The sequence below is a fragment of the Phyllobates terribilis genome, unplaced genomic scaffold (assembly GCF_046119375.1).
Source record: "Phyllobates terribilis strain yellow unplaced genomic scaffold, ASM4611937v1 Scaffold_9__5_contigs__length_417890890, whole genome shotgun sequence".
Classification (NCBI taxonomy): Eukaryota; Metazoa; Chordata; class Amphibia; order Anura; family Dendrobatidae; genus Phyllobates; species Phyllobates terribilis.
Genome location: NW_027362769.1, coordinates 406,061,903 through 406,088,041, shown reverse-complemented (window position 1 = coordinate 406,088,041; position 26,139 = coordinate 406,061,903). Strand labels below are relative to the sequence as shown.

General features: G+C 49.3%; 1 protein-coding gene across 1 annotated transcript; it reads left to right on the top strand.

Annotated features, from left to right (window-relative positions):
- The first annotated feature begins 7,421 nt into the window (after nucleotides 1-7,421).
- On the top strand, nucleotides 7,422-8,336 carry LOC141161461 (taste receptor type 2 member 9-like). Its single transcript, XM_073646272.1, has one exon. The coding sequence runs from the start codon at nucleotides 7,422-7,424 to the stop codon at nucleotides 8,334-8,336; it is 915 nt and encodes a 304-aa protein (XP_073502373.1).
- Nucleotides 8,337-26,139: the final 17,803 nt, after the last annotated feature.

Genomic DNA, 26,139 nt, shown 5'->3' with positions numbered 1-26,139 from the left:
TTCCCCAACTCCAGTCCTCAAGGCCCACCAACAGGTCATGTTTTCAGGATTTCCTTAGTATTACACAGGTGATAATTGCATCACCTGCACAGGCAATAATTCCATCACCTGTGCAATACTAAGGAAATCCTGAAAACATGACCTGTTGGTGGGCCTTGAGGACTGAAGTTGGGGAACCCTGCTCTAAGGTCTTCCAAACTTTGCTGGGAGTCTTGTATTCGTCTCATATTCAGGTCAGGTCAGTGGATTAAGAACTGATGATCACAGGATTTTCAGACATTCTGATATACTTATTCTATCCATTTTACTTCACCATTTACTTATTTGGTCAACGTCCTAGAGATGCTTTAGGAAACATGCGGATTTTTATTTCCTTGTATCTTCTTTTTCCTCTTCAATAAAACCCCAACAGATCCTCGATTATTTTTGTTTCTAGGGCTGGACTCTGCATTAGATGGTGGATCCTATTACGGATCCGGGTGGTGGAACCTCAGTGCTGCGGTGCAAGGAGGGACCAGAGGGGCTTAACTAGGTATCAACTCGGACCGACCAAGGTCGCACAGCGGCTCAATCGACTCCGTGAACCAGGGAAGGACCGAGCAGAGGGACCAGGTGCTACTCTGGGTCAGTCCTTGTATGAGAGCAGGTGACTTCCACGGGTCAGAAGGCAGGGACTGACCGGTACAGCAGATGAGCACGGCAGGCAGGCTGATGGGTGATCCGGGTAGATGTACTGGCAGACACCACGGGTAACTGGTCGGAGCCTCAAGGTAGGCTGGCTGGTAGGCACGGCAGGTAACTGGCACGTTCTCCAGGTAGGCAGGCAAGCCTGGCCCATAGACAGACTGGCGGGTTTGGACCGTAGGCTGACCGTCGGGCAGGAGAGTGTACTTGGCTGGCGATGACAGGTAGTCAGGCTGGCGGACTGGACTGGTAGTCAGGCTGGTGGACTGGACTGGTAGTCAGGCTGGCGGGCTGGACTGGTAGTCAGGCTGGCGGACTGGACTGGTAGTCAGGCAGGCGGACTGGACTGGTAGTCAGGCTGGCGGACTGGACTGGTAGTCAGGCTAGCAGCGGGACCTGAGGACTGAAGCAGAGTTAGAACACAGAGCTACAACCTTACACGGGCACCTCCATTTTGGAGGAGGTGCCTTTTATATGAGAGGTACTCCGGCCATTGGCCGGGGACTCCTTGGGACGGCGGGCGCAGCCCCTCTAAGAGGGAGGGAGCGCGCGCGCGCCCTAAGCACAGTGCCCGGGAAGCTGCGCGTGCCGGCAGCGGCAGCAGGAGAGCCAGAAGAAGCTGGGCCAGGAGTGCGGCGGTAAGGGGGACGGCGTCTCTGTCTGTCAGGGGCAGAGACGCCGATGCTTCAGATCCATTGATGACTCTTCTTTAGCGCTTACATTAGGACACAAAGAGATTCCTCCATATTATTTGGCCAATTATTCCAAAGTGTAGAAGATCATATCTTATCACGAGAAAATGTATGATTGTATAACTCTTGGATGGGTAAATAAAGAACTCAATCAAAGCTTGTAGAACAATCCCAGTGTCACCTTGTGTGTGATTTGAACAAAATCAATTGTAAATTAATCAAATTCACATATTTCCCAAATTTTGCAGGTTCTAGAGATTTCAAATTTTTAGGACATCGATTTGCATTAATTTGGGATTCATAGGGTCTGAGAGAGGGTAAGGAAAACAATTTTACCTCATACATACAGTACCTCACCTCTCACTTGCCTCTGCCACCACAGCTCCTCAATGTTCTTCATCTAGCTGCCTAATTCACCCACTCCCGATCCAGCGCTGGTTTCCGCATCGCTCTTTCCTTGCTCTATTGGTGCCAGTTAGGTCTCATTGTACATCACAAGGATAAGGTAGGGGAGGTGAAGAAGAGACTGGAGTTGGAGGAGGTGTGGGTGTCCTAATAAGCCAACAGAGGATGGGGTGGGGAGTTGGTATAAATGAGACATGAGGTGACTATGATGTGTTATTGTTTTTTAACCCCTTTCCAGCCCATTCAACCATTATACCTTTGGGTCGGGAGACCTCAGAACATGATAAACTGATTGTTTTCCCTTACAATTTTATTGAATTTTAACCGTATAATGGGAACAAAAGGAATAAAGACGAATGAGAGAAGAAAGGGAAGGTATTAATGTGGAGCCCCTGCGGGTCCAGTTGCCACAGAGGTACTGCATCTCAGCCAGAGGTGTGGTACCCCACTCTCAGGTAAGGAGGGAGCACTACCCGAGACCCACACACTCACATCCAACACTACACCACTCCATTAGGGAAGGGCAAGATTTCTCCTGAGGGAGAGCACAGACCAGGCCCCTGTCTCGAGGATGGAACTAAGTAGAGGACGTGGGTGGAGGAAGTAGTTTAGGGGAGCACTAAAGGAAGGACTGAAGGTAGAAGGGACCACATAGAGTGACAGTTGGAGACGTGGGTCACATGACAGAGAGTATAAAAGGAAGGGTAGAAACATCTAGAAGGGGCCAGTGAGTGAGGACCATTGAGGAGTAGGGTCCAGACAGAGTGAGGGTCCAGTCAGAGGGGCCCAGTAGGAGAGTGAAGAGAGAAGACCAGAGCAGTGAGAAAGGCTCCAGAGAGAGAGAGAGGATCCTAGGGGCACGGGAAGTGCGGAGTCCACCCGTGCGCCCGAGTTCACGCCGACCGTGAAGGGATCAGGCCGCAGTAGGGAACCGGCCCCAGACTAGTGGAGGACTGCTAGACTCAGCTAGCAAACCGGAGGCTGAGGTATATCTAAGTGCTGTAGCCAAAACCACACACATTCGCTGAAAAGGTGGCCATATAGAACCAAGGGGATGGAGAGGACATCGCCCTACAAGGCCCACGGCCACTGGCTCGGGACACTCTGTGTGAGGCGCAGGGCAGGAGAGACGACCTGGGAAAGGTACAAAAGAAGGGGGTCCCGATCAAGTGCACCCAAGTTATCTGAATGCTGGCTGGATCACTTCCCCGGAGGACACAGGACTCGGTGGGCTGTTATAACCTGCTGACCGTTGTAACCTGGAACATCATAAGAACTGTGAGTAAACACTTGAAGACTGCACCTCACTGTGTCTTTGACTTAATTGCTGAGTCACCAGCCTTGCACTACAACACTAACATCATAGAACATCTCTTTAATTGCCCTGAGGCCTAGCTCTACCCGTGGAGACCTGAACCATCTCTGCTGCATCACCAACAACCCCAGTGGATCTGAACAGCAGCGGCGGCCTACTATAGCCGCATACCACAAGTGGCGTCACAAAACATTATTCCCCAATTGACCTTTCTTATTGACCGCCCTGGGCCACGGACCGGGTCACTGCCACTGTGACTACCCCAATAAGAACCGACCGGCCCGGCTACCGAGTACCCCATGGCCCCAAGGGGTGCGTCATTAACAAGGGTAGGGAATATGTCCAAAGAAAAATATAAAATATTCATTTAACAAAGAAGATTAAGATGTTTATTCAATTTCAATCAAATACACTTGATTCAAATAAAAAATTTGGGTCCAATTTAAGCAAATGTGGCAAACTGAAAGTTTGGTAAATTTTTTCACGTCTACTCAAGATATGTCGGTAAAGACGAGTTACCAACAGACACATCTGTTCCTTTCTGAGATATTGGAAATCATCAAGCAATAATCAGGATGATCAGAACATAAAACAGAAAGTGAAGTGTTAGGTGAAGTTGTGACGCCTACCTTCACTACTCGCTAGCCCACCCTGAGAGATGGGGGTACTCGGAGCCGGGTCAGATGTTGGGGGTTGCAGTCGTGGCCTGGACCCGTTCAGTGCCCAGGGTCGTCACATCAAAATAAGGGCTAGGAGGGACGGTGGTAATCGAGTGGATTAAATGACTACGCCACCTGTGGAGTCTGGTGATTCGCCAACATCGCTGCGGCAGTCCTCTGAGACGGGATGTAGTGGCAGCAGAAGATGGTACTACTCCCCACAGGCGGAGCAGGGCCTCAGGGCAGAGAAGACGGACCAGGGGAGTCGTAGTGGGTGGTGCGGTGCGGTGCCGTGCTGAAATAAGGGACCGGAGGCAATGGATGCAGTCTTCCAAGCTTTACTCACGTTTGGTGTCAGCTGCAAGGCTTCTCCTCGCTCCTCACGGCGCTCTGCGGCCACCAGGAAGGGGTTCAGCACACTCCGGGTAGTTCGGGTGCAACAATCAGGACCCCCTGCACCAGAGTGTTCCTAGACTTTCCCACTAGGTCCTCTCCTGTCCTTGTGTGGTGCGTGTTACAAGGTGGGGTCTCCCTCTGGACTATGCACAGAACAAGGGATCCACTGAGCCTCCGGGCTTCTCTGACTAAGACTTGAAGTGACAGAGTCAGATATCGGGGGCCGGTACCCCTTTTGCAGCAGGAGTCCCTCTGGCTAGGCCAGAATAGTGAGGACAGGTGGCGTATGCCGCTCCGTCCGTTACCCGGTGGGATCCTCTAAGCCTCCGGGCTTTTCTGACTAGGACATGAAGTAGCAAAGCCAGATATCGGGGGTCGGTACCCCTTTTGCAGCAGGAATCCCTCTGACTAGGCCAGAATAGTGAGGACAGGTGGCGTATGCCACTTTGTCTGTATCCCCCTGGGATCCTTTTGCCTGTGGAGCTTGTCTCCTCTGCTCCCCTCCAGGCCTTCTTGGGTAGGGACCTTGACCGGGTAGAGACAGCCGTTAGCTCTAACCCGCTCCTCATCTCAAGGCCGGAGAATGAGGACCGTGTATCTCCAATCAGCTGCAGGTTCACACAGAAAGCCACGTTCAGTGATGAAGATAACAATCAAAGACCATAAGCCCAAGATGGCCGTTTATTAAATATGAATTTGGTGGTGTAACCTAAAGGTGCGTCCTCCACCCTCACCCACTACATGGTTCCCCCTATCTTTTGGTTCCCCCCATCTCCTCTTATCCCGGCTTGGGCAGCACCCTGGTGCATATAAGCCCCCCTCAGGTGGGAGAGGTGCAGTGTTGGATGGATGGCTGAGTCCTGAGAGGTGCTCCACCCTTACCTTGGAGAGGAGATACCACACCTCGGTCTGAGGTGCAGTACCCCTGTGGCGACTGAACCCTCAGGGGCGCCACAAAGTGATGTGTATCCATAAAGTGAACCAACAACGAGAAGACAACGGCGAGGCGGAGAAGCTACAGTGACCAAAATTCTGGTAATGAGACGGAACAAGAAAATCATTGATCGCCCTGCAGTCTGGTAGAAAACGATTTACAGCTGGGTCACACAATCTGTAAGTCCGAACTGTCCAAAAGGTGATGACAAATTATCTGTCCACATGAGATACTGGGACAAGGCCACCAGACATTCGATTCATTGCAAGAAAGACGAGAGGGTCAGACATAATCTAGCCATCTTTTTATTATTGGGAAATGTGAAGACAATGATAATGTATAATAACATCATAAAAATGATCCATTATATTACATGAAAACATGACAAAGATCTTTTGGGCACAATAAGTGCAGCCCCAATATTGGGGAAAGTATCACAAAGAGTGGAGCACAGATAAACCATACCAGGACCCTCCGACTATGCTCGGTGCATGGTGCCCTATGGTGCAGGTGTATGGTGTACATTGATGTTTATGATGTTTATGGGGTGGATTTACCAATATGGCATAATTCGTAGACAGTACAAACTGGACAGGCTGAAAATGCTCCAGTTATCGTGATGGTTTAAAAATCTGGCAGATCTTTACTCTGAATATATATATATATATATATATATATATATACCTTCTATCCGCTGACTTGCTCTGTGCAAGAAATTTGCTCCAAAATTTTGGTGGATTTTTTTCTTCCACACATTGCCACATGTTAGGCTGATGCGTCCCTGGGCCATGGGGTACTCTGCAGCCGGGCCTCTTGTGGATGCCAGCGGGGAATATCACTGTGGCTGGCCCGGTCCGTGACCCAGGGCGGTCAGTAAAAAGGGGGGGGTTATATTTATAGGGGATTTGGAAAGTCCGTGACACCACCTGTGGAATGCGGCTAGAGGGAGCCGCCGCTGCGGAGCAGTCCTCTGGAGCTGATGTTACTGCAGCAGGGATGGTGTGGCTCTCCACAAGTAGAGCTTAGCTCCAGGGCAGTGTAAGACGTGTAAGGTGCGCTGGGCGTTGTAGTGCAGGGAGGGAAAGATGGCGCAGATGAAAGAATGGATGGAGGTAGTACGGTGCAGTCATCCGTGTTTTTACTCACAGTTCTTATATCAGTTCCACTGATACACTGCGCGGGTGCCAGCCTCCCACGTCGCACTGCATTCACCAGACTGGGGGTTCAGCTCTTCCTCAGGCAGATTAGGAGTACCTGGCAGAGCCCCACTTTCTTGTGTTCCTAGCTAGACCGTCTTCACGCTGGGTCTTTCTCCCTCCTACCCTGCGCTTCCCACTCTCAATCCTGCTCAGGTACTCTGAAGTCCCTCCTGTCTCGTCGGAGTTCCCGGACCTGCTTGACCCTCACGGGGGTTAGAATGAGCCTTCGGCAACTGACTATATAAGCCAGAAGCCTCCGGTTTTCCCAGCCGAGACTTGGAGTAACACGGGTGGACTAGGGGCCGGTCCCCTTCTTCCGGCCTACGATCCCTCTGTCTTCTGACAGATTCGGGGCGTACGGGTGCCGTCCTGCACTCGCCGTACCCCTTGGGATCCCTTCTGTAGATCGGAGTTTCTGCAGCGATCTGCTGCCTTCATCAGGTGGAGTTAACTCCACCTGATGAAGGCAGCAGATCGCTGCAGAAACGCGTTGTGGGCATTAGAACTTCAATAAAGAGGTTTGTTTTATCCTTTTCCATCGCCTTATCCAGTTTCTAGCGCCCCACTGACCACTTCAATTTGCACACTGTTCACATTTCCCTTGGGAGTTGTGGCTCGGGGCTGCGGAGATCTGGATGCATTTTCAGCTACAGGACCTGTAGGACCTGCGATGATGTCATCACCCACGTGATCCCACCCGGAACCACGTGATTGGAAGCTCCGTCTGCTAACCCAGAGGAGACGCTGAAGGCATCGTGGCAGCGCTATCAGCACCAGCAGCTGTTTAACCTGGGTTGTGCGGTCTGCACAACCCACCCAAGTGAGCAGGCCACTGTATCTGCACGCATATTCCACTTTCATACAGGTTCACACAAGCACTGCGCTTTTCCACCCCACCCCTTTTTGTCTTTTTTTTCTACAAGGACTCTTCCAACATGTAAGACTTGCACATAGGATAAGCCTTTTTTATTCCTCTCCCCAATAATGTCTTCTGTAGTTAAATCTTGCACGAAGGTTGGAGTAATCAATCCCTTCAGATAATTTGCATCATTCAAACTCAATCTCTTGCCTGGATTATGTGACTTTAAAACATAATGTAAACCTAGAGGAGAGTAAAGAACAGGCAGCAGTCGGACCATGCCTTCCATATTCTGGACCTTTATTCTGCTCGGCCTCTTCCTGGACACCGGCATTTCGCTCTTTCTGAACATCTATATTGTAATTGCTGCTGCCAAGAATATTGGGAATGGAGTGAAGGTGTCTCCACCAGACGTCATCCACTTGGTGATGGGACTGGTGGACCTGGTCCTGCAGTGCTCCCTGACGGTGCAAAGCCTTCTCTTTGACCTTTACGCTCCCACGCTCTTTATGAGGAAAACATATGTTCCTATGACTATACTGAACCTTTCTTTGATTTACTTCATGTCTTGGCTCCTGGCCTGGCTTTCTGCTTACTACTGCACCAGCATCGCCAACTTCACACATCGGCTATTTCTTTGGTCCAAGAGGACAATCTCAAGCACATTGTGGCTCCTTCTCCTGCTCTCAGCTGTTGAGTCGTTTATCATTGGCATCTCATCTATCTGGTCTCTAAACGTTGAAATCGAAGTCAGTTCTCCTGATAATTCCACAGGTGAAGTCTTTTTTGTCAAGGGAACATTTTACTTTAGTCTTCTCCATGTACAAATAGCCACAGTTCTGGGGTCCTTCCTGCCCTTCATACTTACGCTCCTCTCCATCCTGCTCACATTTTCCTCCCTTATACGACACATGAGTAGAATTAAGAAAAAATATTCTGGAATTACTCAACAAGCTCACATCAATGGCATCAGAAGAATCAGCCTACTGTTGTTGCTTTCTGCTGTCTTCTGCGTCACCCAACTCATGTATTTCTCAGGTAGATCCAGCACATCTCTAGATGCCCTGAACATCATCAGCTGGTTATTAATCACAGTCTTTCCAGCTGCCAACGCCATTATTATAATCCAAGCATCCTCTAAAATTAAGAAGGCATTCGTGAAGATCTTCTGTTTTGGAAAACATGGACGCTAACGAGAACCTGGAAATTTCCTAGAGTTGTGTTTCCTCCTCAGTAGAATTCTGGAGATTGATGGATTTTCATTAGTTAGCTACTTTGAATAAATTAGAAATAATGTCCCATCCTGCCCTTCAAGACCAGAGTCTCTTCTACAGTTCATAGTTTGACCACCTCCTGCCTTCATGTTCCCTGCAAAATCTATTGTTCACCATCGCCTCCTCAAGTTTTGGACCTCAAAGAAACACATTTATCATAGTCATCTGTGGCCAAGCCTGGATTAAGGGCAGATGTCCAACTTCAGTCAATCTCATCCACCTTACTCTTTGAGACAGCTTGCGCCAGGGGTGATCTTCCAGTCGGTTTCTCATTCAGTGACTCTTCTTCCGTTCTCAAATCAGCGTCCACCTTGGCACCTGGTTGGGTTTATTTTACCTTTTAAAAATCATCTCCTTCCAGCTCCGATTAATCAATATCTTAAAGATTTGTATTTTGTCCCCGTAGCTCATTTTCAGCTTTATTATATTGTCCTATACTTCTTTTATGTCTAACTTATGTCATGATTAACGTTTCTTACACTGCTGTAAACTTCACATTGGAAATCACCATGAGCAGCTGAGTGGATGTAGCTCTGATATAAAATGCACTAATCAACTTCATGTTATTTCATTTCTCTTGCCATCCATGGCGTTGGATTGTACCTATTCATCTCCCATTTCGCATGTCTCTCCCAACCATCACAACAGTCAACTGAAGGCTCAATGCAGCTAGGACCAAGATCCTTCTCATTTTACTCCTTCTGTTTGAGCAAATCCTTAAGAAATAAGTAGAACTTCCAATCTGAAAGATATTATCCAGGACATCCAGGTGATAAATCCTAAATTCTTCTAGCTCCCTTCAGATCCTCTGTCCTCCTCCTCCAGATTCCTCTGTGTATTCCTCCTCCAGACCCCAATGTCCTCCTCTCTCTAGACTTGATTGCCCTCTTCCTCCTTACTTCATTGCCCTCTGCCCTCCAGCCTTCTTTGTCCTCCAGCCTTCTCTGTCCTCTTCCAAACTTTATTGTCCTCCTCTTCCAACCTTCTCTGTCTTCCTAGCCCTCTGTGTCTTCCTCCTTCAGACTCCTATGTCCTCCTTCAGACTCCTCTGTCCTCCTCCAGTCTCCTTTGTCCTCTTCCTCCAGATACATCTATCCTCCTCCTCCAGTCTCCTCTGTCTTCCTCCAGACATCTCCATTCTCCTTCATACTTTTCTGTCCTCCTTTAGACTCCTCTGTCCTCTCCCTCCAGTGTCTTCTGTCTTCCTTCAGACTTCTCTGTCCTTCTTCAGACTCCTCTGTCCTCCTCCACCAGTCTCCTATGTCCTCCTTCAGACTCCTCTGTCCTTCTCCTTCTCCAGTCTCTTCTGTCTTCCTCTAGACTCCAATGTCCTCCTTCAAACTTATCTGTCCTTCCCCTCCATCCTCCACACTCCTATGTCCTCCTTCAGACTCCTCCTTCTCCAGTCTCCCCTGTTCTCCTTCAGATTCATCTGTCCTCCTCCTCCGACAGGCTCCTCTATCCTCCTCCACACCGGTTTGTCCTCCTCCTTCAGAGTCCTCTGCCAGCAGCTTATGTCACAGAGAAGAAAGGAATTGGCAGTTGGAAATAACACAGCCCAGGTCCTTCTCCCCCCCCAACATATCAGTGGTTCAGTCCTTTTTTTGTATGCAAATATACATGAATCACTGTATAAGATACTCGGCTGCTTAATCCTTTCTATCAGGTCTCCTGGCAGTAACATGCGGAGGAATGCATCACGGGACCACTGTAGGGGACCACTAGACAAGCTAAATGCATCATGGTGCCTCGCGCTCGGTGATATTTGCCGCATCCTTCCAGACCGTTATCTATAACTTTATACCGCCTCTTGGTTGGCTGCCATTACACCAATACATTCACTCAACAAAAATTTTCCATAACCAATAATATTTTAAGTATAGATGAGCGAATCAATTTGGTGCAAAACTAATTTGTGTCGAACTTTAGGAAATTTGTTGGACAAAGTGAATTCAAACAATTTGCGATTCGATTGGCACTAAATGCCAAAAATGTCCGCCAGTATTTTACATAATTCAGAAGATTGCATCACACTCCATTCCAATGGCGCGGAGGGACAGGCTTCCACTTAATTCCTTGCAGGTTTCACATCACATGATATAACACAGACAACCAAGAGGAATCATCATAGTCTGTATAAAAGCCGAAGAAGAAAAAGCAGAAGCCAATTTAGGGTGAATCTGGATAGTGAGAGGACGTCACAACAGACAGAGAGAAAGCCATAAATCACTGAAGACATTGTTCAGAGGTGAAGAACAGTTATCATCCAATTACCCATAACCATATATGTGGAAGTCACTAAGGCCCCCCTTCATACTGTACGTCCCTGTTTTCGATATGCGTGGTGACATTTTTAACACTTACCAGAGAAACTTACACAGGCACACTTATTATAATCTATTCAGCAAAGAAGAAGAATTTTTTTCCAGCAATGACGAGTAATGTGTAAAATTAAAACATCAAGTTTATTAGTCCAAAAATAAGAATTAGCATACAGGTAACCACCACATATCCATAGGAGAAACCTCCATGACTAAGTCTGTTCAGCTTGGCTTCTCCTATGGATATGTGGTGGTTGCCAGTATGCTAATTCTAATTTTTGGACTTGCAAACGTGATGTTTTAATTCTATACATTACTCATCATCGCTGGAGGAAATCCTTCTTCTGTGCTGCATTGTGTGATACGTCCGGTACTAGGGCGGCTCAGTGTGATGATCTTCATTCGGACAAGGTGCAAGAGTGGTGAGCTGACTCTCCTTTCCCCATTCCCTCCCTGCATCATTATTATCTATTGGGCTGCATACGTCTGTGTGTTCTCATGGACCGTGTGTCAGTGTGACCCACAAATAGACATGTCAGTGTGTGACACCCCAGGGGACCGGTTGCCACAGTGGCATTGCCTACCTCACAAGGGGTGATGCCATGCCTGGAAGCAAGGAGGGATCCCCTAGTCAAGTATACTAGCATGCAACACTTTCCTGGCTCCAGACCAGCAAGGGGAGCTCCTCCCCTTAGCAACTGGGATCTGGGGGCGGGGTTAGTTAGAGTTAGTTGAGAGGAGTTGAAGTCAGGACGTCGACGAGGAAGGACCTGGGGAGTGGAGCTGCGCGGCAGTTCACCCCAGAGAGGAGCGTAGAAGAACCGGAGTCTGAGGTTGTGGGGCACTGAAGGCCCAGCAGCAGAAACCGGAGGGCAGGAGACTGCAGGTCTCCTGGCCCCATCAGACGCCCGCAGGCTCAGCAGCACATAGGGCCCAGCACCGCCACATGGGATCGACACTCCAGGAAGGCCCGAGCTGCCTACCATACGGGTGAGGAAAAAGACGTTTTACTCAGGGACGAGGGCCGCAGAATAGCTATACGCAGCAGGGCCAAAGAGATTAGCGCAAAGGGAAGGCCTCCAACTTCACCTGGCGAGGTGGTTCTCCAACTTGCTTCCAGGGCGCCCGGACCTCTACTACCAGCTAGTACCCGTGCCCCAGTCTGCCTAACCACCGCAAGTAAAGATAAGAGGAAACCGCCATTAAGTTGTGGACTGATTATTAACTGCGCCATCATCCCCTGCACTGCACTGCACAGGAACATCTATAACATCACCATTTCCTGCCATGGAGCTAAGCTCTGCCTGTGGAGAGCTGAACCAACTCTGCTGTGTCACCATCTGCTCCAGGGGATCTGCACCGCAGCAGTGGCCCCATATAGCCGCATACCACAGGTGGCGTCACAAACATAAAATATAAAAACTATAATCCCCTTTTTTATTGACCGCCCTGGGTCACGGACCTAGCTTTGCCTCTGTCGTCCTGTACCTCATACCCGTGTTTCTGACCCTCCAGACCCGGGGACTGCTCTGGTGTCTACCGGCAGCCCAGTCTATCCTCACCATTAGGGGCTCTAGTGAAGACCCGGTAGGCACTTAGTCACTCCCCTCCAGGGTAAGCCCGGACCGTGGCGCAATGGGTTAAAACCCACCAGCGTTATATCAGAGGACAGATATAAATATGGGGTGACATTCCCCATCACCGACCGGCCCAGCACCGAGTACCCCACGGCCCAGGGGGCGCGTCAGGTGCAGATGTCAATACGTCCAGCACACGTGCACAATACACATGGATGACATAAAGTGTGACATCCATAAGCCATCCATGTGACACATACCGGCATGGAATGCAGAATAGAAATAACAGATAATTAGGTGTTAAAGGTGTGCAAAGGTAGAGGTAGATAAATAGAGAGATAGATAAATGATGATAGGTATGGGGTAGCTAGCTAAATTGATATCCATGAAATATATAATTAGTGCCTTGCCTGTGTAGCTTACTGTACATGTATTAACCTAAAAAATAAATAAATGAATGAAAAAAATGATGTGGGGTCCCCTCTATTTTTGATAACCAGCAAAGGTAAAACAGACAGCTGCTGGCTTCTATTATCAGGCTGGGAAGGTCCCTGGTTATTGGGCCCTTCCCAGCTTAAAAATACCAGCGGGCAGCTGCCCCAGATGTGGTACATCACATTAGATACTTCAATGCTTGTGCTTTGCCTCTGCCCTTCCCAATTGCCCTGGTGCGGTGGCAATCGGGGTAATGATAGTTAGAGTTGATGTCAGTTGTGAGCTGTCAAAAATCACATGTCCGACGTAGTTCACAAAATCCGCAGTAGTCCACAAATGGATACCTGAAAAACATAAAAAGAGAGAAATAAAAACAAGACACTGTCCCTCATTCACCAATTTATTAGAAAAAATGTTCCCACGCAGGTTTAGTCCAGCATTCCCCTAATCCAGCCCCCAGTAACATTACTGCTATTCACAGTCTCCAGGTACTGACGTCACCACTCATCAGACTTCCACGAGATCCAGCAGCTCTGAACAGCAGTGATGTCAGTAATGATAATGCTCATTAGAGTCGCCAAGTATCATAGAGGGAAGTGTGACTCGGCATCTCTGATGAGTGGTATAGTTACTGATGTCACCACTGGAACATAGAAATATATTGTTATATACAATGTATCTCTATGGACATGTATCATCTGCTTCTGGGTTCACTGTCTGCAATACTTCTCAAGATTACCAAATTCTCTTTTATTTATCATTGGGGATGTGGCTCATAGATAGAGCAGAGGGATGCGACCCCTCCCCCGGAGGAGGAGATATGGAGGGATGACGACAGCATAGAAAGGTGAGTATTAGAAGCAGGGACAAAGACCTGAGATGACGAGATGGAGGGACTGAGCCTTCAACTTGGGACAGTCCCGCTGAATCTTGGACAGTTGGGAGCTATGATAGTTGTATTGTTGATCCTGACAAGGATCCTGTCTTGTAGTGAAGTTCAAGACTTGTCTTCTAGTTTAGCATCACTGCTGCATCTTATAACTGACTGGAAACTACTCTGGGGATCGCTACCTGTAGAGGTCTGTTGAGGGTTGAGGCCCTGTTCTACATTTTTTTTTTATTATTACTATTTATTTATATAGCGCCATTGATATCTATTGATATAGATATTGATATCTACAGTATATATTTATATCTGTCCTCCGATATAACGCTGGTGGGTTTTAACCCACTGCGCCACGGTCCGGGCTTACCCTGGAGGGGAGTGACTAAGTGCCTACCGGGTCTTCACTAGAGCCTCTGCTGGTGAGTACAGACTGGGCTGCCGGTAGACACCAGAGCAGTCTCCGGGTCTGGAGGGTCAGAAACACGGGCATGAGGTATAGGACGACAGAGGCAAAAGGTTTAGTATGTGTAGCTGAGGTCAGGAGAGGAGGGGTCAGGATAAATGGTAACTGAGCTGGGTCAATAACAGGAGAGACAGAACAAACATTTGTGGCACCCTGCTACCACAGGTACCACAGGACCCAAAAGGGTGCATGGATGGACTTCTCCACAAGAGGCCCTTATTACAAACAGACACCTCCACCCTTCCACCTCAGACCACCAGAGGAAGCCCTGTTAGGGATATATATATGGAGGGTGGAGTTAGGCAGTGAGTTTTTAGTCAGAGAGCAGTCTGAGAGCAGCACTTGAGCTGCTGTGTGTGTTGAGGGCCGCGAGTTTGGCCGAGGCAAGAGGAGAGGAGAGAGGAGTTAAAGGGGCAAAGGAGCATCACAGGCTCACCCCAAGACACAATCCGGACACCGGGTCCGCGCCTACAGGGTTCTCTACACCCAGTAGGGACAACCGGCATACCAGGAGGCTTCCAGACCCCTGGTCATCCTGAAGCTACCATCAGTAACAGGACTAGGAACTACGAAGGCCCCGGCGTCCAGGGATAGTGGTTGCCAAGGAAAAGTCCTACTACCAAGCGGTCAGGCGAGAGAGCAACACAACATAGAAGCTAGGCCAAGTTCCAGGCGGGCCAGAAGCTTAGAGAAGGGAAGAAACGGAACAGGAGGCCTTATACCCGCTCACTGGGGAGAGTCCTGAAGTGCACCCTTCCTAGCAAGTACAACTCTGCCCCGGGGACCCGCTCTGCCTGTGGGGAGCAGAAACATCCCAGCTGCCATCCCATCACCCCTGGAGGTCTGCAGCAGCGCTGGTAACTATTACCAGAAACCACATGTGGCGTCACGAGACAAACTGTTAACAAAAACACTAAAACCCCTTTTAAAGAGTGACCCAGAGGACGGGCCCGGGAGCCGACTGCCGCGACATACCAAGGAGGTAAAGGCCCAGGTACTGAGTTTCCCCCATATATCCCCCCTGGGCAAGTCACACTCTTCCTGGTGTCACGAACAGGATTTCGTGCCCGTTGCCACCGGGTACTGTGTGCCGTATTTGAACTGTGTTTTAACTGTGGTGAACATCGCCGCCATTACCGCGTCGCCGCGCAGGAAGAAGAGGGGCGTAACCGCGGGAACCAGAGAGGCGTGACCATTGGTAGAGCGCGAAGCTCAAGCCCCGCCTCGCGCTCTGATGCAGCACCAGGAAGCATCAGGTCCTGGAAGGAGACCGTCGTCTGCGGAGCTGCGGCCTACCCGAAAAAGAAAGAGAAGGTAGGCTACGGTTTACCAGGGGAGCGCAACCATGGCCGACGACCAACAAAACGCCGGAGCACCAGTTATCGCTGTTCAACTCGCGCCCGGCGCTGCTCAGGCCGGAGCGGCTGCCCCACCAGCAGGGGTCGTGACTCCATTGATACCCATGGCCCTGCCGTATATCCCCGGAGCAAAATGGCTTCCCCAGTATGACGGCAAACCAGACACCCTGTCTGGGTTCAAAAGGAAAATATGCGGTGTAATGGATATGTACTCAATGACTGGTAAACAGAGAGCCGCTGTTGTGCTGAGACAATTGACTGGTGCTGCAGAGCGGGATGTTGAAACCTGGCCAGCCGCAGACCAGGAATCAGTATCCATTATATTTAAGAGACTGCAAACTGAGTTTGAAAATCGCACTGAGACAGATCTTCGGATGAGGTTCTACCATTGTACCCAGAAACCTGAGGACAGTATCCGGGACTATGCCTGGCGTTTACAAGAGGCACTGCGGGCCCTGAAACAGGTTAGTCCGGCCAGTATACATGATGAGAACAAAATGCTGACAGAACAATTCATCCGGGGGTTGAGGTCCCAGGAGGAGCGCAGAACTGTACGGTGGTGGGCCTTAGATCATCCAAATGCCCCCTTTGACACCCTGAAGGACATGGCTATTAAGGGCCTTCAGCCCCTGGAAACATCAGATACTGCTATCCAGTGTTACCAGGGTGGGGCCACCCCAATGGCCACAACACTCACTACCCCTTCGTTAGCGGCTGAGACAAAAGTGCAAACAGCACCCCCTAGCAAGCTGGACAGCCTGCTCTCTGAAGTGCGTCAGCTAAGTAAAACCCTGACCACTGTCCTGAGCGCCCGGCAGCTACAGACGGAGCCCGAGCTGGATGGAAGGATCCTACTCGCCGACAGTCCGTAGGATGTCCCCTGGATGAGGAGAAGAAGGAGGATAATGCCACCCCGTGGGAGGACCAACGACCAACGTCGCCCTCCAGTAGAACTCATCTGCTACCGTTGCCACAAGACAGGCCACACCGCGCGGATCTGTCCTTTAAACGGGCAAACTCTGGGGCCAAGGGCCGACACCCAGGAGTAGATCAACCAGGCCCATCCAGCTGGTACGACCGGTTTGTAGGAGAAAGGCCTTTCTTGTCCATCGTGCTGGACGGCATAGCAACACCTGCACTACTTGACACCGGCTCACAGGTAACCATCATACCTGATGTCATCTACAAAAGGTACTTGTCCATACATGAACTCCACCCGCCAGCCCCAAATCTCTCTGTGTATGCCTCCAATGGCCTTCCTCTTAACCTGGTAGGGGTTAAAGACGTGACAGTGAAGGTGGGGAGAGTGGAACTAAAGAACCAAGGACTAATTGTCATAGAATCTAACCCTGGTGATACAAATCCATATATGATATGTGAAGCCCAGCTGTTCTTGGTCTCACAAATCCTAGAAGGGTGTATTGAAGGATTCCTCCACAAGAGGCCCCCATATCCATTCACACATCTCCACCATCCACCTCAGACCACCAGAGGGAGCCCGTTAGGGAGATATATAAGGGAAGGTGGAGCCTGGCAGTTAGTCAGTTGGAGTCAGAGTCTAGTTCAGTCTGGTTTAGCAGTGAGTCCAGTGCAGTCTGAGAGGAGTTATCTCAGAGGACAAAAGTCTGTTCCAGCTCCTGCAATTGCTATCCTGCAGTGGAGCTTCCAGATCAAGACTCCGTGTAGCTCAGAGAGGTGAGCTTTAGGTGTGCCGGCGCCATAAGATCGGTGAAGAGCGGCAAGCTGCCGTTAGTGTGAGTAGCCTATTGAGGGTCCGAGTAGGCCGAAGGCGAAGATTAGAGAGAGTTAGTTCATAGGGGGCAGAGGAGCTTAACTAGCTCACACCGAAGAAGCAGTTACCGGACACCGGGTCCGAAGCTTGCCGGGATCTCCACGACCCAGTAAGATAAACCGGAATCCCTGGAGAACTACAGGTCCCAGGATCGCTAAAGTGCTGATACATACCAGAGCCAGGAGACACATAGGCCCCGTAGGTCGGGAGCGTCCACTCCAAGAGAAGGCCCTACCACAAGGTCAGCCAGCGCAGGACAGAGACAAAGTTAGGCCTAGCTCCAGGCAGGTCAGAAACTTATTACGCAGCAGCAAGAACCAGGAGACCCAAAACCTGCTCATTGGGGAGGATCCGGACATACACCTTTCACCCTACAGTGCTCCGAGGAGTGCCTGAATTTCCATCAGTAAAAGGTACTGAAGTGACTTTTGTGTCCGTCCCTGTTCTTGCTCCGACTCGGCTGAGTCTCCTTGTCCTTCATCCCCGTTCTTATACTGCCCTGAGGCCCAGCTCAACCTGTGGGGAGCCATACCATCTAGCTGCCTTATCACCGGCCTCAGTGGACTGCGCAGCGCTGGTGAATATCATCAGAAACCATAGGTGGCGTCACAAACTTTTTAATAAAACTTAACATCTATCAACGCCTTTTTAAAGAGAGACCCCAGAGTACTGGCCCGGGAGCCGACCACCGCGACCTCCTTAAGGCTAAAGGCCCGGGTACCGAGTCATCCCCATCCCCTGGGCTTGTCAGATACTTGGTACAAATGTTGTTGGTAACTGTTTGGGAGAAGTGTTGTTTTTACTCCAACAGATGGCTGACACTGCCAAACCAGGGCAGAGGAGGGCGCTGCAGAGAGAGATTCGAGCCCTCCTGTACCAGCAACAGGTAAAGCTAACAGATGGTGAGATTGGTAATGTACGGGTGACAGACCCGATACCCATTGTGATTCCCCCAATGAGTGAAATGCTGATTTGGTGTAGGGCAGCAATAGGTCTCAAGGGACAGAACTACCAGGCGGTAGTGGAGCCCATCAACTCAGAGCACAGACCTACACTCCTAATTGCTAGAGGGGTAGTTGATGTACGCAATGGAAGGGTGCCCGTACGCCTCCTAAATTGTGGGGAGGAGGAAGTTAAGTTGCCACGATACGCCACTGTTACCCGGTTGTATACTGTGAATAATGATGCCATACACACAGTGGAATCCTTGACCCCACCGGATACAGTGGAGGACAATGACTCCGAAGCTCAGCTGGAGGAATGGTGTCAACAGCTCCATGTTGGGACTGACGCCACTCCTGTCCATCAGAAACACGGTGTCTACAGAGTGGTTCAGGAATATGAACAGGTGTTTAGTAAACACACACTTGATTTTGGAATGGTTAAAGGGGTACAACACCACATACCCACCGGTAACCATCCACCCATCAAGGAGCGCTACCGACCCAAACCACCAGCACATTACCAAAAAGCCAAAGAAATGTTGCATGACATGAAAAAGGCAGGGGTAGTAAGGGATAGCTGTAGCCCCTGGGCAGCCCCCCCTGGTCCTGGTCAGAAAGAAGGACGGTAGCATGAGGATGTGTGTAGATTACAGACAAATTAATCGCATAACACATAATGATGCATACCCTTTGCCCTGTATAGAGGAATCCCTGGCTGCACTCAAATCTGCCAATTATTTCTCTACATTGGATCTCACTAGCAGGTACTGGCAAGTCTCTGTTGCTGAAGAACACCGGGAGAAGACAGCCTTCACCACCCCGATGGGATTATGCGAATTCAACAGCATGCCATTTGGACTCTGCAACGCACCCGGAATGTTCCAGAGGTTGATGGAGTGTTGCTTGGGACACCGGAACTTTGAGACAGTGCTGCTATACCTGGATGACGTTATCGTGTACTCGAGGACGTATGAAGACCATCTAAAGCACCTGGCGGAGGTATTCGAGGCATTGTCCCAGTATGGGATGAAACTAAAACCTTCCAAGTGCCACCTGCTCAAACGGAAGGTTCAGTACCTGGGACACGTGGTCAGCTCAGAGGGAGTAGCACCAGACCCGGAAAAGGTCACTGCCATCCAGAAGTGGCCTGAACCAAGGAACATCAAAGAAGTACGTCAATTTCTGGGACTGGTCGGGTACTACAGGAGGTTCATTAAGGACTATACCAAAAAGGCAGCACCTTTACAAGACCTCCTGGTAGGACAGTCCAAAAGAGGTAAAAATCCCCCATTCCAGTGGGGCAAGGAGCAGACTGAGTCCTTTGCATCAATGAAGGAAGTCCTAACCGGTGAGGAAATCCTGGCTTACCCCGACTACGGCCAACCTTTCCTGTTGTACACCGATGCCAGCAACGAGGGACTGGGAGCTGTGTTGTCCCAGAAGCAAAACGGCAGAGAAAAGGTAATTGCCTATGCCAGTAGGAAGCTTCGCCCTACTGAGAGGAACCCGGAGAATTACAGTTCCTTCAAGCTGGAGTTCCTGGCCTTGGTCTGGGCTATCACTGGAAGATTCAAGCATTACCTAGCTTCAACTAAATTCACAGCCTTTACCGACAATAACCCCTTGACACACCTGAAGACAGCCAGGTTGGGAGCCATGGAACAGCGTTGGGTGGCTAGATTGTCGAATTACCAGTTCACAATCAAGTACCGGGCAGGTCACAAGAACACCAATGCTGATGCCCTGTCAAGAATGCCCCACCAGTCGGACACCGAGGATGAAGTGGATGACCTAGAAGAAATTGAATTACCTGCTTTCCACAGGAATGGAATGGTCCACGAGCAACACGCCTCCAGAAGACGTCATGGTAAGATGATAAACCCTTTACCTCATCACAGCTGGAAGGAGACCCAGGACAGTGACCCGGTTGTCAGCCTCATCAAAGGACTGATAACCCAAGAAGGTTCTCACCTGGAGAAGGATGCTCCCCCACAAGCCAAGCACCTGTGGAATGAGAGAAGCCGGCTGTTCATCTACAGAGAAAAGCTGTGCAGAAGGTATGTCAACCCCAGAACCCATGAAATGGTGTGGCAGATTGTTGTACCCAGGACGGATATCCAGATGGTGCTAGAGGCCTACCACGACCAAGCCAGTCACTTTGGCTGGAAGAAGCTGGAAACCCTGCTGAAGGACCGATTCTATTGGGTTGTATTGCGGAGTTCCATAGAAAGGTGGTGCCGGAATTGTGGGCCCTGTAGCCTCAGAAGGAAAGACTACGGCAGCCAGAAAGTACCTTTGCAGTCCATCAAAACAACCCAACCCCTGGAGATTGTCGCTCTGGATCACGTCAAACTGTCGCTCAGCAGATCAGGCTATTCCTATGCCCTGACCGTGGTGGATCACTATTCCCGGTTCCTGGTGGTAGCCCCCGTCAAGGATCTGACAGCAGAAACTGCAGCAAGAACTTTTAAAGCCTACTTCTGCAGACCCCATGGATTTCCGGATAAGGTGCTAACAGATCAAGGCCCTGCTTTTGAAGCTGAGCTATTCAAGGAATTCTGTCGTCTGTATGGATGCAAGAAGATCCGGACTACGCCATATCATCCGCAAACCAACGGTATGTGCGAGAAAATGAATAACATTGTTATAGACCTGCTAAAAACCCTACCTTTGGAAGAGAGGAACCAGTGGCCAGACAAACTACCTGACCTAGTGGACCAGTATAACCACATACCTGTGAGTTCTACTAATTGTACCCAAGCGTACCTCATGAGAGCAAGACCTGGAAAATTGCCCATGGACCTAGAGCTCGGAGTGGTAGAACCTGCTGCAGATACGTCCACTGAAGATTGGGACACAAGTCGGCAAGAGCAGTACAGGAAAGTACAGGCCTGTGTCGAAGACAGTCTAAACAAGGTGAGGGAAAGACAAGGAGAGCAGTATAACAAACATGCACCCGGAGAGATAGTGCTAAAGCGGAAAAGAAGAGGTCACAAGCTCGATGACCAGTGGGAAAGAGAGCCCTACACAGTGTTGAATTCTAAATTTGACAACACCAAAACCTGCCTGATCAGCAAGGATGGAGGTAAAACAACCGCAACAGTCTCAAGAGACCACTTGAAATTGTGCCCAGGTCTACTGAAGGCACAGGAGAAAGGAACACCTCTTGTAATACCGGAGAAACCCAAGGAAGACGTAGTTCATACAGTTCTAGGAGACTTCCCTGCGGACTGGCCTCAACTCGACGGAGCAGTTATCATACCAGTGATACACTTCTGTCAACCACCGGAAGAGCCTCCACCACAAGAAGGACCTGTGAGCACCCTAGAAGAACCTGCTCAGGAACAGGAAGAGTCCCCAGTAAACAGTGTACTTGCCAGTCCCATAGAGAGATTGAGGCAGTTTTATAATCTACCCGCACGTAGATCTGCTAGATTAACAGAGAGTGCATGCACAGACACCAGTATCACTCCAGTGCTACGAAGGTCCACACGCAGCACACAAGGCCAAGTCCCTGCCAGGTATAGGGAATAAATACAAAATGCCTATATTGTAAATAGTTACCCAGTTGGGTATTGCCTACTGTTATTTATTGTGTGAACTGAAAATAATGTGTTCATTTAGTTACCCGTAAGGGTATAAAGAATTGTAAGCTGAGGACTGTGAGCAGCCAAAAACTTTCCGTTGTACATAGTTGCACTTATCAAAGTGCCCCCTTATTTGTTTTATAAAAAGACCACAGAACGAAAACCTGTTTGGCGTGGCCGAAGACGTGGTCAAAGACCTGGATCACTTATGCCCTGTAGCCTCACCCAGGGCCTGTGTTGAGGGTTTTCAGGTGGGTCCCTCATGCTACTCTTGTTACACCTTCATCAGTGAAATGGACACCTGGTGATGGGACTTACTGTAACATTGTTATTGTTATTACTATTGTTACTTGTTGTTAACTGTTTAAAATGCTTCAGTCCAGGAGTACTGAATTGTACTAGGGCGGAATGTGGCACCCTGCTACCACAGGTACCACAGGACCCACAAGGGTGCATGGATGGACTTCTCCACAAGAAGCCCTCATTACAAACAGACACCTCCACCCTTCCACCTCAGACCACCAGAGGGAGCCTTGTTAGGGATATATATATGGAGGGTGGAGTTAGGCAGTGAGTTTTTAGTCAGAGAGCAGTCTGAGAGAAGCACGTGAGCTGCTGTGTGTGTTGAGGGCCCTGAGTTTGGCCAAGGCAAGAGGAGAGGAGAGAGGAGTTGAGGGGGCAGAGGAGCATCACAGGTTCACCCCAAGACACAATCCGGACACCGGGTCCACGCCTACAGGGTTCTCTACACCCAGTAGGGACAACCGGCATACCAGGAGGCTTCCAGACCCCTGGTCATCCTGAAGTTACCATCAGTAACAGGACTAGGAACCACGAAGGCCCCGGCATCCAGGGATAGTGGTTGCCAAGGAAAAGTCCTACTACCAAGCGGTCAGGCGAGAGAGCAACACAACATAGAAGCTAGGCCAAGTTCCAGGCGGGCCAGATGCTTAGAGAAGGGAAGAAACAGATCAGGAGGCCTTATACCCGCTCACTGGGGAGAGTCCTGAAGTGCACCCTTCCTAGCAAGTACCCTGGACTATACCTGCCATTACACAAGTAAAGGTACTGAAGCAAATCCCCTGTGTGCGTGTCCATCATTCCCCCTGACCCGACCGGGCCATCTCTCACCTGCATCCCATCTATCAACTCTGCCCCGGGGGCCCGCTCCGCCTGTGGGGAACAGAGACATCCCAGCTGCCATCCCATCACCCCCGGAGGTCTGCAGCAGCACTGGTAACTATTACCAGAAACCACAGGTGGCGTCACGAGACAAACTGTTAACAAAAACACTAAAACCCCTTTTAAAGAGTGACCCAGAGGACGGGCCCGGGAGCCGACTGCCGCAAGATCCCAAGGAGGTAAAGGCCCGGGTACCGAGTTTCCCCCATATATCCCCCCTGGGTGAGTCACATTCACCCACAGGATCCAGAGACAAGCAACTGAGAACCAATGATCAGGCAAGGAGTGGTGGGAGGAGCTGCCTAATAAACCCGCTGTTGCCTAGGGATAGGCTGGGGAAGGCAAACCCTGGAGGACACAGTAGGGTTAAATTGCTGTAGGATCTGGCCGCTCCTCCATATAGCCAGGTGGAGATTATCCAGGAGCACAGCTGTAAGTGAGTACAAGGCAGCTCAAGAAGATGGTTCGACGCTGGGGAAGCAGAGTGGTGAATGCAGTGAGTACGTGTGTGAGAAGCAGGCGTGACACCCGATTGAGCAAAAAACAGATGATTGGTGGGTGTACCTTTGTAACGTGGCACAGGGCAGTAGCCATAGTCATGGCACTCGTCTGTGCTCCCCTGGCACAATATATTATGAAAGGTGAGGTCCCGGCTGGGTGTGTGGACTTGAGCTGTGAGGGTGCTATGCATGTGCAGGCCGCATGTAACCAACATTGCTGGTTTACCAGGACCAGATGTTTCACAGTTCAATGAGGGAGACCACCATTCAAAAATAAACTCTTTACTGAATGGGGATTTAGTAGGGAATATATACGGTACAAGGGATAGCAGGAACAAATTCTTATGAATGTTTCCTTTACAACTCAAAGTATTTTTATCACACAGTTTCCTTCCTTACTAGTTTACTTGTGGGTTCTCTATGTCCACTGTTTCTCCTTACTTCACCACAAACCAGCTTTAATACTACAGCCCTGATTAACCAGTGTCAATTACTTGCTCTGCATTTCCTCGTCCTCTTTTGGTAATGCTGACGCTCTGGAACTCTCACCCGGGAGACTTTACTGGTCACATGTACTCAGTCCTGCTCCAGGCCCATTACCTTCCAGCATAATAAGCTCAGGGTCTTGTGGTTAGGCATTGTGATGAGCTTCTTATCTTAATCAGCCAGACATCTAGACTTGTTAAGCAAAGAGAATTGCACTATTGTGTTTGTGTTGACTTTATAACATGTTTGTGTTTCTTTGGTTGGTCAAGAAGGACAGACCAGTATTTGTATAACCCTGAATGTTGTCTTCTCTTAGTTCTGAAACAATGATGTTTTTTACTATGCTAATTGCATATTGTACTAAAGCCAGCTAGATATTTATTTACAAGAGCCCCCTGCTATACCAACTATGATTAATTGCTCAAACAATGAGACCTGAGCCCTGTGGAATAATACCCTCCCTAACTCTTGCCCTCTCGATCTGTACTTGAAATAAAAAATGTGAACTATTTAAGAAACATATGCCTCGGTAGCAGGCAGATTTGAAACAGAGAATTGAAAGAGACTTTAGAAGGAGAATAATTAAAGATCAGACTCTCTTCAGACCATCATCTTGGTAGCATGGCTTTATCCAAAGAGACACAGATTTGGATTCTACATGATTCCAGCGTAAGGGTATATGGCCCTGACTGGAAAGATACGGATCTGCTCCATTTACCAGAGCACATGGATACATTTGGGAAGACCAGGTTGGGACGATGAAGTCACCTGGCCCCATGGATATGTTGTTTGGGGTTGCCAGGTGGGACCCTCTGGGCACCTGGAACCCATGGAGACATTTGGAGAAGCCAGATTGGGACCAGCCAGTCATCTGGCCCCATGGAAACTCTCGGAGAGGCCAGGATGGGAACCTCGGGTCTCCTGGCCTTGTACTTTGATGGACTGTCAGCTTCGCAAGCTTGCTGCTAGCTTTTATCTGTGGGGGCCCGCCAAAAGTGGGGGGCCATTGGTTGAGGTAGTTGGCCCTGGAAGTCGCAAAGTCGCAGGTGTTCTATCACAGGCGGGCCAGCAGAAGGGTGAGACTGTGTAATGTTGTACCATCTTGGGTACTTGCTGGGACTGTTGTATCTGTTTATTGTCCGTTTTGTGTTTTAATAAAGTATTGACACACTGTTTTACCCACACCCTGTGTTGTCTGAGTAGTGTTCTGCCCACGGAAGACCCCGTGTCTTCACATGCATCCTCTCCTAGTACCCATTTCCGGAAGGTCCCTCTATCTCTCAGTCACTTATGCTCTGGATATTGCTATCCATTTTCTTCATTTTCTTCAGTCTCCTCTCACTTAGGGACCATCCCCAGAATGCGGCACTGTTCACCTTGGACCTTTTGGTCCACTCACTATGCACTCCAGGCCCTATCTGATTCCGACAGGAAATTGTCACTTTCCTTGTAACCCCACCCCTCCCACTGTGGGCTAGTTCCAAATATTAACTTTCCCAATAGTCAAACTACACATATTACTAACATTAACACATATCACAATTCACATTAAACATCACAACATAGAACATAACACAACAATAAAACTTGTTTCTTCAAGAGGGAAATGTGGGCAGCCTGTCCATACCATTACACCTGGAGTCATCAATATGCTAATCTTGGACACCCCCTCTAATGGGGAGAATCAATGACAAGCGATGCGGTTGTCAAAATTGTCATTTATTTCTTACATCTCTTCTTGAGTTTCTTCTTTCTTCTTATCCTTCTCCTTCATTTTGAACCTTCCGGTAAACACAAAGCTCTCCATGCTTCCACCATTTCCATTTTCCATGACATGTGTCGGCCCCATCGTTTCATCATCCCTTCCATGAAGCTACGTGAAGTTGTGTGATGCTCCTTTTCTTACCATGCGTGGTAGTGGTGGCTCCTTCTCATATTCTGTTTTGCATTAAACTTATTTAAATATGTTCATTTGTAAGAAATTCAGTATGTTTGGGGTTTGCATATTTTCAAAGGTGCTCGTCCATCACAATTTGTTCACCATTAGTCAGACATGTAGAGTACTCGGGAGAGAACACAGTGCACTCTCCACTATTACTCTACGACATTAGTGGTTTTCTGTAGTACTTTTAGAAGAATTTCCAAAATTGCACCTTGAAACTGGACTCTAGAGAAGCTCAACCTGATAGAA